At 44.0% G+C, this 16,332-nt stretch overlaps 1 protein-coding gene across 1 annotated transcript in view; it reads right to left on the reverse strand.

Moving 5' to 3' along the window:
- The window catches only part of GPAT3 (glycerol-3-phosphate acyltransferase 3), a 528,602-nt gene that overhangs the window by 80,207 nt on the left and 432,063 nt on the right, over window positions 1-16,332 (reverse strand). Inside the window, exon 11 of the mRNA XM_069236318.1 lies at window positions 13,789-13,868. Coding sequence (XP_069092419.1) covers window positions 13,789-13,868 — 80 coding nt within the window. The remainder of the gene's footprint in view (window positions 1-13,788; window positions 13,869-16,332) is intronic.

Raw genomic sequence — 16,332 nt, forward strand, 5'->3', positions numbered from 1 at the left:
CCTGTTTCTGGCCTTCCTCCAATCGGGGGCTGACTTCGTTTTTTCACCCAAAAATGGCACACCCTAACTTCAGATCCTTGGGTTCTCGACACAATTCTCGGTTATCAAATAGAGTTCTATTCCACTCCCTTACCAAAGGTTACCTTCCCCCTCCTCCACGTTTCTCCACGGAGATGTCCAGCCTCATTTCGGAGGAAGTAGCATCTCTTCTTATAAAACGAGCCATTCAAAAAACTCCCCTAGATCCCTCAGGTTTTCTCAGTTCTCTCTTTCTGGTTCAGAATAAGAATAAGAATAAGAAGTTCAGACCCGTGATAAATCTCAGAGATTTCAACCAGTTTGTTGTTTATCGAGATTTCAAAATGGAGACCATTATACATCTCAGAGACATTCTTCTTCCCTTCGATTTCATGGTTCGTCTGGACCTTCTGGATGCTTATCTTTCAGTCCCCATTCATCCGAATCACAGAAAGTATCTTCAGTTCCAATGGCTAGGTCAGACGTATCAGTTCTCTTCCCTTCCATTCGGCCTGTCTTCAGCACCTTGGTGTTTCACCAAGTTAATGAAACCGGTCACGGTTCATCTCAGATCTTTGGGCATCAGACTCTTAATTTATCTCGATGACATTCTCATCTTACATCAAGATCGTTCTACTCTCCTATCGCAGTTACAAATAACTTGTTCCCTTCTTTCCCAACTCGGTTTTCTTCTCAACGAAGAAAAGTCAAATACTCTCCCATCTCAAAGGATAGACTTCTTAGGGTTCGAGCTAGATTCCTCTTCCTCTACTCTCCATCTCCCTTCACAAAAAGTACATGTCATAAAGACATAAATTAAAAAAACACTCAGCAGATCTCAGGTTTCTCTCAGAGCTCTGGCCAGGATTATGGGTCTTCTGTCTGCTTCAATCCAGGGCATATTTCCTGGCCCGCTGCATTATCGAGCTCTTCAGCGGCTCAAAATCCGTCATATCAGAAGAGGTCTTGCCTATTCAGAAATGGTTGCTCTCAATCACGAGTCTCGTCTAGAACTTCAATGGTGGATAGACCATTTAGACGCCTGGAACGGCAGGGCTATTTTTCCATCAGCCCCCGATCTTGTTTTAGAGTCCGATGCAAGCCTGACGGGTTGGGGCGCCCGCTGTGGTACAATCTCGACTGGAGGTACATGGTCACTCGAGGAGTCCAAATTGCACATCAATTATTTAGAGATGCTTGCGGGGTCCTTTGCAATCAAAAGTCTGGCAAAGGACAGAGTGCAGTGTACCATCCTCCTCCGCATGGACAATGTTTCGGCTGTCCGTTACATAAACCATCTTGGAGGAACCAGATCGAAACCATTAGCAGACCTGGCAAAAAGTCTATGGGAATATTTCCTTCTCAACAAGATATCCCTTTCAACAGAATATCTTCCAGGCTCCCTCAACCAAACGGCGGACTGGCACTCGCGCTTCCTCAAAGACTACAGCGATTGGAAGCTTCATCCCTCAGTTTTCCGTTCTATCCTTCACAAATGGGGTCCTCTTGTTATAGACCTTTTCGCTTCCCATCTCAATTCTCAGTTACCCCTCTTTTTCAGTTGGCGTCCAGACCCCTCCGCATTGGCCTTGAACGCTTTTCTTCAGGACTGGTCCAAAACAATCAATTATGCATTTCCTCCTTTCATAATGATCACCAGGGTCTTGGCCCAGATCAGGCGCCAGAAGGCAACATCAGTGCTGGTGGTCCCTTTCTGACAATCGCAAATGTGGTTCCCCCCTCTCTTAGAACTGGCAATCGACTCCCCCCTTCTTCTCCCCTTGTTCCCTTCTCTTCTTCTAGACCCGCTAGGGAACCCTCATCCCCTTGTCATCAACAACTCTCTCCAGCTTTCTGCGTGGAAGGTGTCAGGACTTCCCGGCCTCCCATCCCAATTTCGGAAGAAGCTGCGGACCTCATCAGCAAGGCCTGGGCCCCAGGTACCAGGAAGGCATATAGTTCCACGTGGTCTCTTTGGTCTAGCTGGTGTGTGGGAAGGGACCTCGATCCAGTTTCAACAGATATAAACTATGTAATTAATTTCCTGGCCGTACAGGCTGGTACAGGTAAATCATACAGGACGATCAACATATATTGGTTAGCAATTTCCATGCGCCGTGCTTACATCAATGGGAAACCCGTGGGGGAACACCCCCTTCTTTGCCGCTTGTTAAATGGAGTAAAATGTTCTTGTCCTCCTTTACCTAAATACTCAAAGTTATGGGATGTGAATGTAGTATTAAATTTGTTTTTATCTTGGCAAGATAATTATGAGTTGTCTTTGAAAATGCTTTCTGCCAAACTCACTATGTTGCTTTGTTTATTTTCCATCAAACGGTTATCTGATGTTAGAGCTCTGGATCTTTCCTCTCGACAGTTCGCCCCTAAGGGGGTATTATTTTCTATTCACAAACGCACCAAAACTAATTTGCATACAGTTTTTAACCCATATTTTCCCAATCAACCTAAGTTATGCGTTGGACAATGTCTTAAATGTTACAAAGAACGCGCGGCCAATCTCAGAACGTCTTCCTTTTCCCAGTTACTTATTTCTTTTCGCAAACCCCATAAGCCTGTTTCTTCGGCAACTCTTGCCAGATGGGTTCGCTGGGTAATGTCTTTGGCGGGTATAGATACCTCTGTTTTTGGGGCTCATTCCACTAGAGGTGCTATGGCCTTTAAGGCCTTCTGGGTTGGTTCCAATTTGGAAGACATTCTGAGATCAGCCAATTGGTCTAATGATAATGTTTTCAGAACATTCTATTGTAAACCTGTACATACTGCAACTTCTGTGGTGATTAATATGCTTTAAAAAAGCATAATACGAGCTTCCGTTCTTGACATAAAATGTAGATTTTCCTAGTAGATTATGACGGAAAGTCTTAATTTTATTAAAGACACGGAGGCGAGTATTATCCCACCTCAAGTAGGACAATTTCCTGATTTTGTCTTCTTTTCCCTCCCTCACAGCAACATCCACGACATCTCAACCATCTACCTGATCGGACCCTGGTTCTGCCGATCCCAGGGGCTCCTTCTGGATATCCAGCTTCGTTCCAGCGGAGTCTCCCGACCATTCCCCGACTTTCTCCTCGTCTCTTCTTTTGCCTGAACTTTATCCAGGAACTTTGTTCTTTAGTTTTGGCAGTTGTAATTGTTCTCACTATTTTTCTGTTGTTTTCACACATGGATTAACTTCTTGCATCAAGAAAGAGGGCTGGTCGCAGTCAAGCTTAGTGGTCACATATGCCCGGACATTGTGATTGGTGCATTAGTTTTAACTGTTGTTCTCCCATTGGCTTTCCTGTTTCCAAGCCCCATGGGAGTTGTAGTTTCTTGACTGCTGCTATTACAAATAAAGCAAGTTAGAGAAGCATAATACTCGCCTCCGTGTCTTTAATAAAATTAAGACTTTCCGTCATAATCTACTGGGAAAATCTACATTATTACATTCAAAGACTGAGATACAAAGATCCCCACACCATCAGTTATAATGCACTATCTTATTATATGATGTCAACACCCAATTAAATTACTTGACAATTATTTACTGACAGAACGGCCAATATAATTGCTTAGCAGATGCGTTCAAATAAATCCGCATAAACTCAGATTCTGAGGAAAAAGATCAAAAAGTGGAGTCTCAAAGATCTCAAATACCTCATAATTACTAGATGCCCTCATGAATGCTTTAATATCTATGTTTAATAGTGAGAGGCTTGCACCATGTCACATCTCAGCGTACAATCTAGCGATTCCACATTGCCCGTGTTGCATGAGCTCAGGGACTCATTTGCATAATTTTCCATCACTGATTTTATAATCACATTCCTCTTATTTGCGGGATGGCCTATTAAGGTGGTTTAATAGAAAATGACTATTTTTTACATCTGCTTTAGCCTCTTCTTAACAAAACAAAAGTGCAGTTAAATTCATGAGTCGGAGCAAAATTTAGACTGTGTTCATCTGCAGCTCTCAGACCGCACTGGGGCCTCAGATTAGGACTGACACCCTTCCCAGAGAAAAATACTAGTCATCTGTTCACATTTTAAGATTCAGCAAGAGAGCCGGCCGGACATGATTCTTAATTATAACTTTATATAAATCCGTCTGTATTTATGTTTGACATGGCCTTCCTTTCTTTTTTAATAATTATTAGTCAAAGGTCAATATGACAGCTGTAGAAACCCATTTTACAGTGTTTTCTTCTTACACTTACTGATCTAAGCATGTACTGGTACAAGGGAAAAAATGCAGGCTTTAGATGATTGTTCTAACTTTTGTACCAGCCAAGACATTAAAATACTTTTCAAGCCATACAAAACTGCCCAGGTGGCAACCCTACCTCAGATGAAAGAAGAAAGCGGCAGCCTGGCTCGCAACATAATCCATAAAAAGAACCGTTGGGTGAGTCAGCTGAGGATTTAGTTGATTAAATAGGAGACCACCCTTGGTACTCGGGTTAAGTAAAGGTTGTAAACATCCACATGCCATGGTGGGAAACTGCCTCTGCTTCAATAGAAGTCAATGGGAAAAAAACATTCTCCCGATTTTTTTATGGGCGAGCGCAAAGTGCTCTGTCCATAAAGTAATCTCTCTTTGGGCTTCAAACCATGCCCAGGTCATGTCAGTCTCTCGCATTGGTTCCTGGGCTTGCTCTTTAAAATCTGCTTGCTTTCATTTGTGAAAGGCATGCATACGTCATGCCTTTTCCGGAGTTTAGCCCGCCTACACAGCACCGGTAAACTACTAGAAACATACGAGGCTCGATGTTTTGAGCCTGGTTTCTGGGCTACTTTATCTGTCCCGCAGCGCGATCGCGCTGGGGTTTACATAGCGCGATCACGCTGTGTTTTATTTTTTTTAACTTGTGTGGCAAGAAAAGTTAGGTTAGGAGTTTACAACGCAAATAGCTCCAACTCGAGAAAATACGAGGCCCGTTGCATTGAAAATGCTTATTTTTTAAAATTCTCACTTTCCTCTTTCAAAATGTTGGCATGTACGTAAACCGAGACAACCTCCTGAAACCGTGTGAAAATGAAAGGCATGATCCATACGTGCTAACATTTTACAATAAGGAAGTGGGTGATTCGAAAACAAGTCGGAAGAATGCATTTTTCCCCCCTTGATTTATATTGTACCAAAGGCGGTTTTTGGTGGGACAGCTAAAATAAAGCCATTTTTCCTTATTAAATTTGGAGTCTCCTGCCTGAATCTGGTATGGTGGCATGGAGCATCTGTGCACGCCAAAAAGCAGGTGCTATTAGTTACCTGTTAAAAAGCTTTTGGCGCTTTTAAGGTTATATGACTAATTGGTCATGCGGTGTTCGTGTTGCCTGGATACATTTTACGCTTGAAATCATCTGGTAAGCATCTTATATAAACACAAGAATAGCAGACGTCAACAAATGATGATTGCTCAATTTGGCGGGAATAATCCTTCAGTGTGTCTGAACATTTACTTAATGCATTATGAACACTGGAAATCACGCCTTGCGTTGGCCCGGAATTAATATTAGGGTGTATGGGTTATGCAGAACTATAACAGGCAAAACCAACATGTTCTGCCTATGCAAAATCTATTGCCTTTGTCAGTGTGTTTTTACATGCTGCACAGAAATTGAACATCTGTGCTACATGGCTTAAATTAGATGGAAAAACGCGCTATGGCGCAGTCAATGCTGGCCGCGTCAGAGCGCTTTCTCTTTTTACTTTACGTCATGTTGCACAGAAACGCAACTGCTGTGCAACATGTAAAAAAAACCATTGACAAAGCTAATAGTTTTTGTTACGCTTTGCAAACGTGTCTGTTGTGCTTCACTTGGCCAATCTCTCCCGTGATTCACGCAGAGCAGTGATGTGTTCTTTACAGCAGGGGGGGCAATTGATCTACATTTGAGTATACGTTTAACAAGTTTACTGTTCTTTCTAGATGAAACGACGTATCCACTATCCTAAAATCGTGGAGTTTTTTATTTATTATTATAAGATATTTGAACTCGTAAACAGGACAAAAAGTAATCTAAAATTCACTAGAAGTTTCTCTCACTAAGCATCAAGGATTTTAAACAGAGCTCTAGGAGGCCTATTAGCTATTAATAATGGCAGTGATGCACGGGAAGGAAGGAACTAGACATGGCCCCTTAGTCATATTGCTTAAGCAACAGTTTGATAAGATAATGCAGACACGTCCACTTTCAGTGCAATGCAAAAGCAAATTAACCAACACTGGCAAAGCCAGTAGGTCTCGTCTATATAGGAGCTTTGGGCAATGTGTTTTTGCCATGCTGTATACTAGTGTGGTTGCTGTTCAACATGACTAAAAATTAGTGGCGTGAAGTGTCTTAGAGTGAAGGAGTAGAGTGTTGTAGACTGGATTTCTTGAAATAGAGTGCTGTGGACTGAAGTGGGGAAGTAAAGTGTCGTAGAGTTGAGGAGAGTAGAGTTCAGTGGTAGGGAGTGTTGTAGAGTGCAGTGTTGAGGAGCGGAGTGGCGTGGGGTGGGGCGAAATAGGGTGGAGTGGGTTGAAGAGGATTGAGGTAGTGGGGTGGATTGTATTGGAGTAGATAGGGGTAGACTGAATTGGGGTACAGTGGGTTGTGCTGAGTGGGGTGGGGTGCAGTGGGTAGACTGGATGGGATGGATTGGAGTGGTTTTGATTGAGGTGAACTGGAGTGGAGCTTCTTGACTGGAATGGAGTGGACTGGAGGGGGGTGGATTGGAGTGGGGTACGTGGATTGAATTGGACTTGGGTGAACTGGATTGGACTGGACTATGATGGACTGAAGTGGGATGGATGGAATTAGAGTGGACCGGATTGGAGTGGAGTGGGTTGGATTGGACTGGAATGGAATGAAATGGGATAGATTGGATTGGATTGGATTAGTGTGGGGTGGATTGGAATGAGTGGGATGGATTGGATTGAGTGGGGTGGACTGGAGTGGGGTAAGTGGGTTGGATGGGGTGTCCTGGTTTGGATGGGGTGGACTGGATTGGAGAGGGGTGAAATGGATTAAGTGGGGTGGACTGGATTATATTGGGGTGAAGTGGACCGATGTGGGGTAGAATGGAGTGGGGTGGACTGCAGAGGGGTGGATTGGAGTGAAGTAAAATGGATTACAGTAGGTGGCCTGGACTGGAGTGGAGTGTATTGAATGGGTTGGATTGGATAGGGGTGAGTGGCTTGGACTGGGAGGGTGGACATGGTTGGGGTGAGGTTGGCTGCATTGGGGTGGACTGGACTGAGGTGGATTGGGGTGAGTGGGACTGGATTGGGGTAGGTGGCCTAGATTGGGGTGGGGTGGGTTGGACTGCAGTGGATTGAATTGGGTGGGTGGACTGGAGTTGGGTGGGGTGGAGTAGAGTGTGTTTGATTGCATTTGGCTGGTTTGGGTGGACTGGAACTGTGCAGGATGGACTGGAGTGGGGTGGATTGGAGGTGGGTGGATTGGAGTGGGGCAGATTATTTTGAATTGGAGTAGGGCAGACTAGAGTGGGGCAGACTGCTTTGGATTTGGGTGGGGTAGATTGTCTTGCATTGGATCAGTGCTGATTGGAGTGGCACAGACTGGAGTGGGGAAGACTGTTTTGGATTGGTATGAAGCAGACTGTAGAAGGCAGGATTGTTTTGGATGGAAATGGGGCAGATTGGAATGGGGTGAATTGTTTTGGAGTGGAGTGGTCCAGATTGTTTTGGTTTGCAGTGGGATGGACTGTTTTGGATTGGAGTGAGGCCGATTGTTTTGGATTGAGGTGAGGCAGATTGCGTGGGGCAGCCTAAGCGGGGCAGACTGAGGTGGGGCAGTGGACTGAAGTGGTATGATTGTGGTGTACTGGATTGGAGTGGGGTCGACTGGGGTGGATTGGATTGGGTGAGGGGGACTGGGGTCAGACAGACTGCATTGGAGTGGGGTAGATTGGATTGGGCTGTACTGGATTGGTGTGGGGAGGATTGGGGTGAGGTGAATTGGGATAGAGTGAGTGGATTGGTGTGAGGTGGATTAGAATGGGCCAGATTAGAGTGGGGCAGAATAGAGTGGGATAGATTTAAGTGTGGCTGATTGCTTTACATTGGAGTGGGGCAGATTGGAGTAGGCAGATTGGTTTGGTTTGGGGTGGGGCAGATTGGAGTTGGTGGATTGGACTAGGAAAGATTGGAATGCACCGGAGTGGGGCGAATTGGAGTGGGAAAGACTGGAGAGGGGCATATTGGAGTAGGGCAGACTGGAGTAAGGCAGATTCTTTTGGATTAGAGTGGAGCAGACTGGAGTGGGGCTGAATGTTTAGGATTGGAGTAGAGGAGATTCTTTTGGATTGGACTGGAGCAGATTGTTTTGGATGGCGGTGGGGCAGGCTGGAGTGGGGCACACTGGAGTGGGGTAGACTGGAGTGAGGTGGAATGGATAGGGGTGAGATGGATTGGTTCAGAGTAGGGTAGATTCGAGTGGGCTTGATTATGGTGGATTCAATTGGCGTTCAAGGGACTGGATTGACGTGGGGTGCATTGTGGTGAGTTGGAGTGGGGTGGATTGGGGAGAGATGTACTGGATTGGATTGGGCGGAATGGAATGGGGCAGCCTGTTGTGGATTGGAGTAGGGAAGATTGAAGAGGGGTGACCTGGAGCTGATTGTTTTGGATTGGAGTGAAGCAGATTTTAGTGGGGTAGATTGTTCTGGACTGGAGTGAGGCAGATTGGACTGGGGCTGATTGTTTTGGATTAGAGTGGGAAGATAGTTTTGGATTGGAGTGGAATTTACTGTTTTGGATTGGAGTGAGGCAGATTGTTTTGGACTGGTGTGGGGCAGACTGGAGTCAAGTGGATTGGAGTGGGGTTGATCATGGTGGATTTGAGGGGGCGGATTGGACTGGGGTGAGGTGGATTGGACTGGGGTAGATTGGACTGGGCTGGATTGGTGTTGATTGGATTGGAAAGGGATGGGTTGGACTGGGGTAAATTGAGATGGAGTAGGTGGATTGGTGTGAGGTAGACTGGATTGGATCAGGTGGATTAGACTAGAGGGGAGTGAAATAGGGTGGATTGGAGTGGGGTAGATTGTTTAGATAGGAATGGGGCGCACTGGAGTGGGGCACATTGGTGTGGAGCAAAATGGAGTGGGATGGATTGAAGTGGGGCTGATTGTTTTGGATTGGAGTAGGGCAGATTGTTATGGAATGAAGTGGGGCAGGTTGGAGGGGCACAGACTGTTTTGGACTGGAGTGGGGCAGACTGGAGTGGGCAGATTGTTTTGGATTGGAGTGGAGTAGACCGGGTTGGGACAGATTGGAGTGAGAAAGATTGCTTTGGACTGGAGTGGGGCACGTTGCTTTGGATTGGATTGGGGCAGATTATTTTGGATTAGATGGAGGGCAGATTGCTTTGGACTTGAGTGGGGAAGATTGGAGTGGGGCAGATTGTTTTGGATTGGAGTGGTACAGATTGTTTTGGATTGGATTAGGGCACATTGTTATGGACTGGAGTGGGGCAGGTTGGAGTGGAGCAGACTGTTTTGAATTGGAATTAGGCAGATCGGAGTGGGGCAGATTGTTTTGGATTGGAGTGGGTCAGATTGTTATTACATGGAGTGGGGTAGATTGGATTGGGACAGACTGGAGTGAGGCAGGTTGTTTTGGATTGAAGTGGAGCAGATTGTTTTGGATTGGAATGGGGAAGATTTGATTGGGGCAATTTTTCTGAACTGGAGTGAGGCAGGTTGTTTTGGATTGAAGTGGGGCAGATTGTTTTGGATTGGAATGGGGCAGATTTGATTGGGACAATTTTTCTGGACTGGAATGGGGCAGATTGTTTTGGATTGGAGTGGGGAAGATTGGAGTTGGGCTGATTGTTTTGAAATGGAGTGGGCAGATTGTGTTGGATTGGAGTGGGAGAGGTTGTTTTGGATTGGAGCAAGGTGTATTGGAGACAGGTTGGGAGGACTGGAGTGTAGTGGATTGGAGAGGGTTGGAGTGAGGTGAATGGTTTGGACTGGGGTGGGGTGGATTGGATTGGTGTGGACTGGATTGAGTGGGGTAGATTGGTTTGGGGTGAGGTGGTCGGAGTGGGGTGGTCTGGAGTGGGGTGGATTGGGGTGTACTCCACGATTATGTGTTAAAGCATCATTTCAGAAATTACACATAAGAAAGAAACAATGTTGCTTTGCAGTATTGAGAACAAGATAATCTGCATCGTTTGAGAACAGTGCCCATAAAAAAAAAAGAAAACATGAGTGCAAAGTGAGAAAAGAATATTCCGCAAATTAAAATAAAGTTAACTATAGAAAATAAATCTTCGTAATTCTGTTTGATCTGCTTGGCATGTTTTTGCCAGTCACACGACTTCTGTTTGCATAGCACTAAAAGTTCATATAAAGAACAAAATAGTACCTCAATCACGTAGGGAGCGGCAGACAGGCACAGAGAAAGTTCAATCAATCTGTGCTTGGTCCCTGCTCCACTGTAAGAAACAGCTGTGATGTTTGCAGTGCACTAGTCAATTAGAAGGCTGCAAGGATGAAGGGCACTGATGCCAACAAATGGTAAGCAATGGGTGGACTCCAAGCCCTTTTTTGTAAACATAACATTCTCGCAAGCAAGACACATGAGCTATGCATGCATTCTCAGGCTCGATACTAAAAACAGTAGTACCTGCTGGCCTGTGAAAGTACACTGGCAGCAATATTTAGGCCAAGCTCCACAGCATGGACAAAGAACTGAAGAATTCGAAGTGTAGGAGGAAGCCAGAGGGCAGGAGGGGCTACTGTCCAACAGGAAGCATGGAAAAGAGAATCATGAGGGAGGCAGCCAATAATAAGTAATGTGATGTGGAAGTCATGTGGGAGCCAGACAATTGTAGACAGAGGTAAGTAATGGATAGGCTCCAAGCCCTTCCCAGTATTTTATTATATAAATACAATACATTTTACAAGCACAGCAATGCAGGCGAAACCTAAAAAGGAGAAGGTAGCCCGAATATGAGGAGTGCAAGGATACAAGACATTCGATCAAACAGATGGTAAATAAGATATTTTCCCAAGGAGGGACACACACAAAAAGAGAAGGGAAAGCCATTGAATAAGCAAACAAGCCAACAATAGTGACTAGAAAGCCAATTAATGGTAAGCAATGACCAAAACCCACTGTCAGTTTCTGCTATGGTCCACAAACCCTTTCGCCAACAAACTAATAGGAAGATCTAAACAGCACCACGAAGCCACAAAGGCTGAGCAGAAAAAACATTTTTTGTGTATGAGGCGCAGGAAGTGAGATCAGAGGTGGAGGGGGACATCCCCAGGATGCAGACTGAGTGGTAGATGTAAATGAGCACACAGCACAGTAGACCAGGTCGGTCATTTAATGCTTGTCTGTATGTTAACAGGCCTGGCTGTGGGAGTGCAGTGTCTCAATGGCACAGGTCTGGAGAGGAGTGTGTGTGGCAGCACTGCCAAGCTCATGCCAGGGCACACAGAACAAAATGTGCACCTACACAGATCTATACCACAATAACTTGTTTTCACAATGCTTATTCTTTCGGCTGAGTCGGTGGTACCAGTATACTTGCGTTCAAGAAAACAAGCATGGCAGTAATATGTGAAGGTAACCCAAACAGAATCATACTGGCTTATATATATATATGTAAATCTACAGATATGTAGGGTACTAGTGGGACAAATTAGAAGAACCAAAATTAATAGGGGAAATAATTTAGTAAAAAACTATTTCATGTGCTATAATTGCATCAGAAAATGCTCTTCATATACATAGGCAGACTTAATTTGTTACATTGTCTACTGAAGGTGGTATTGCTTTTCAAAAATATACAAGAGCAGTGGGGAAAATGTTAAATTCGAATATGTGGAATTGTTTTTCTCTTTATTTAAACTGATATATGTTTGTGATGCCAACACAAGAAGTACAGAAACACATATATTTACATACAAATAGATATTTTTCCTGTAAGTAGTGTTGTAGCTGTGATTACACAAGCATGAGCAAAGCCAATAGGTCGCACCTTTGGGACCTTTTGTCTTGCCAATTGTTTTAGCCATACTGCATAACATCCATGATGCCGTGCAGTTTGACTAATAAACAGGAAAAACGCCTCCATGGCAAGTTGTATCATTTTTTTTTTTTAGGTGTGCGACCCAAGTACACATGGATCTGCAAAATGATGCAAGCACTTCATTTATCAACATGACTTGGATTGGTAAAAAAACTAATTATGGCGACTGGGGATTGGGAAAGAACACAGATGGGAATTAGATGCGGAATCAAAGAGGGCAGTGAATTAACAGGAAGGCATGGTGAAGCAAAAGGGTGGGTGTGAGGAAGAAACACGGAAAAGCACTAGGGGAAACAACAATGGGGTGCGCTGGGAGAAGAAACACGGAAGGTGGATGTAAGCAACATGGAGGGACATGGAAGCGAACGAACAAAAGAGCGCAATATGAAGTAAAATTGACAGAAAGGCATCTCAAAGGACAACGTTGTTGGAAATGAAATTTTTATAATGTTTTACAAAAGAAATGTACTTGTAAAGGTACAAAATTTAGGTAAAGAGAAAAACACATGCACTCTTAAAATTCCCAAAAAGCAGAAACATGTGGAAGGATAAAATAAGCAAATCACAAAGATGTTAAACCGGCTATACGCCACAGGAAGGATAAAGACTGAATTAACAGGCAACAACAAACGAATCCATTGAACAGAAAGCAAGAACATAACAGAGAATAAACAAAAAACCAATATAAGACAATGGACGGAGTTGCTTTCCAGGTCAGCTGTCAACATGGCCCCAACAAGTCTTTTACAACCAGACAGCTGTACGGTCTTGCGTGGTTTTGACCTAAAAACTTGTCTGCTCAAGTCCTGCTATCTATGCATGTACTCAAGGTTTTACTAGACACCTATAACCATTGAATGACTGATGAGAAAGAGCCAGGATATAGCTTGCTTTATTTTTTGTAGGTTTTTGGAGAGAAGGTGGCGCAGTACACAGATAAGCACCTCATGCCTCATTCTTCAGTAGCGCTTCAACTTTCTGTGGTATATTACCACGACATAACTAAAGTACTTAACATAGCACTATCTCACATGCAAATAAAGTTCCTTCATACAGTTTTCACATCCTCAACTTACATCCTCCTCCCACTATTTCTCTAAAACCCTTCACGAAACACTGACCTTAATCTAAAACTATTGACTGTTCCCTCTCCTTTCAAAAGGACCTTCTCTGTACCTTCCATCCTATGCATGCCTTACGCTGTCTGAGTATGGACTACTCTACGTTGCAGGCCTGTCTGCTAAACTCTATATTATTGTATGTCTGCAAATTCCCCACACCTCATTTCATAGGTCACAACCTCTCCTGCTTCACAACTTTATCTTCGAAACCTAACAATGCAGTACTTAATCTCCTCGGCCTATCTCTCCATCCCTGCAGCCGTTTGAATGAACTCGCACAGCCCCACTAAAGATCATGTCTGACTCATACGAACGTAACCTACCACATCGAAACCCGGAGTAAATGCTTGGAAAGTTTTCCTTGACACCACTGGACTAATCACAATAACCAACAGATTAATTACTAACCTTCCGTTGCGCAGTACCGTGCTACTTGCTGCTAAGTGCTTTAACGGCTTGTCAGAGTTAGAAAGCACTACATAAATTCAATCACGGTGCAATGTTTTTGCCATTGAGCATTGTATGACTTTCCGGGCCATAACTATGTGACATGGACACTCGGTGATGTTGAATTAATTTCATAAAGCACTTACCAGGAAAGCTCAATCAGTCCTCCTCGTTTAGCAATAGCAGATTTCACTCTGTTGGCAAAGTGAACGGCATTTTCCCCCTCCTGTGTGGAGAAAAACACATGTATGCCTGTGAGACTTGAATTATCAAATTAAATCACACTCTGCGCAGCTGCCATCTTTAAATGGAGAATAGCGGGGAGAGGCACACAATCTACTCACTTTTTAAATAACGTTTACTGCCAGATTCCTGAAGCTTTGTTTAATTGACAGATGATAAGTGCTAATGTTATCCGAGAGTTTTCGTTTTATAAACCCCACAAGGTTAAAAGGGTGACAACTAGATTTAAATATGCGACATTGGTAAGGACAGAGATTCAAGTCAATATCCTACTTGCTACACAAGGGGGCGAGAGAGAGAGAGAGAAAAAAAAACACCACTTGGAAAAACCAGTAGATGAAACAGAGAGGGAAACAACAACAGAGGGAGTTTCAGACAAAAAGATAGGAGTAGAAGTAGTTGAAAGATACATAGAAATAATGACAGCAAGGTCAACCAAAGGTCTGCAAAACAGTGCAGTAAGTATCCAGGTTAAAAGGAAAGAATGAGCACCATTATGTGAGTGACAGACAAGAAATACACGAGACACAGAGGAGGTGAGGTAAAACAACAACTGCCCTTAAACCAGACATGGAGCATCACAAAGAAGGGTGTTTATCTCCGATATCCTCAATGTCATGATGCTCTGCAGCTAAGATTTCTCTGTGACTGAGTGGGAGGATAACACAAAACACTGGTATTTCGTCAATTACACTCTATCAAGGAGGCCTCTCTGGACAGACCCAATGGAGTCAGGGGATTCAACATGCAGGGACCTTTTATACTGCTTCAACAACTAGATCCTAGTTCTAAACTTGCACAGGGGGACTGGTCAGTTTCCTCTTCCTTTGCTCCTCTATTTGGAAAAGCGGGCTTCTCACAGCTGTAAAAGCGGCTGAATTTATGTCACAAGAAAGAAGGCAGCTAATAAAACCTGGGATATGTTTTAAGGCAACGGCAAGTAATTTCAGTAGTCCAAAGCACACCACGGCATGTATAAAAAAAAACTTGCATTGGCAAAGCCAATATGTAAGCTCTTGCAAGCTGGGGGACACCTATTTTTTAAATGTTATTATTGCAAGCACATCTTCCAATAATAATACAAAAAATGTAAAAACCTAAACGCTGTTGCATTACACTTCCATAAGAAACAGAATTATTGATTGGGGGGTGGGTGAATACCCTACTGAAGCAACAACCACAATTCTTGTGAGGGTGAACCAGAAAAGTCACTAAATTAACCCGTGAGTCACCCTCTGGTAGCTATGCACAAAGGACAGGCAGGCTAAACAAAGAGGCAATGTGTAAAGTGTTTATGAAGCACACAAAAAGTAATAATGAAACCACAACACAAGAAAAAACCCAGACCAATTAAGGGAAACAGAGTATATTTTAATCAATAACATGAGACCAAAACGACAAACATCCAATCAATAGACCAGGAGATATGCAATTTTAGAATTTCAGGTAGGTATAGCGCCTAAAAGCACAAAGTGCCACTCACAGTCCTCTGGTTGTGGTAGCCCAGATGAAAGTCCAGGCCGACTGTGATGCATGGGCCAGATAATAGGACCAGGTTAGTTGCGCTGCAAAAGTTACCTTATCAAAGTCCGGTATGAAAAGTCTGGAACTTCAACATTTTTCCTTTTCTTTTACAAGAGTGCACTGTGATGCCAGCCAAGGGTCCAGTACCTGGGGCAGCACCTCTTGGGGATCATGGGGCTCAATTTAGCAAAGACCATCGGGGCTCAGGCAGGTCCAGTTGCAGGTACACGCTGGTCCTGATGTAGCAAGTCAGCGGGGAAGTTGCAGAGAGGCCTCTGGAGCATGCTGTGTCCCTGTAACTTAGAACAGAAGGTCATCCAGCTGACCTTTGGAGTTAATTTTGTGTCTTGGGATTAAGGGAGCAGGTCCAGTCTTCCTTCATAGAGAGCAGGGCAGGCCTCAAGCAGCAGGCAGTCCTCCAGTGAACAAGGCAAGCTTCCAGCAGCAGGGAAGTCCTCCAGGGAACAAGGAAAGCTTCCAGCAGCAGGGAAGTCCTCTGGTAGCAGCAGAGCAGTCCTCTGAGGAACAAGCCAGGCCTCAAGCAGCAGGGCAATCCTCTGGGTAACAAGGCAGTTCTTCTTCTGTAATGTATGCTGGTCCAGGAGTGTACAGAAGAGTGGCTCAGGAGGTCTAAATGTTTATGCCTGGTTCCATCGAAAGTGTGAGATTTTTCTAGACTACCAAAACATCTGGAACTTGAAAGTGTTTCCCTTCCTGTGCCAAGGCTCCAAGAAGTCTAGGCTGACAAAAAACTAGTGTTAGGTTCCTTTGTGTGTGCTGGAAATTCCTGGAAGGTCTTAGAATCTTTTGGGCAGGAAAATGCCTACTGTCTAAAAGTGTCATTTTCAAAATTGTAATCTAATATTTTACTACACCATTAAAAATGTTTTTAAATTACAATTGATTTGAGTCTAAACATATTT

This window comes from Pleurodeles waltl, chromosome 1_2 (genome assembly GCF_031143425.1).
Source record: "Pleurodeles waltl isolate 20211129_DDA chromosome 1_2, aPleWal1.hap1.20221129, whole genome shotgun sequence".
In the NCBI taxonomy this organism is placed as follows: domain Eukaryota; kingdom Metazoa; phylum Chordata; class Amphibia; order Caudata; family Salamandridae; genus Pleurodeles; species Pleurodeles waltl.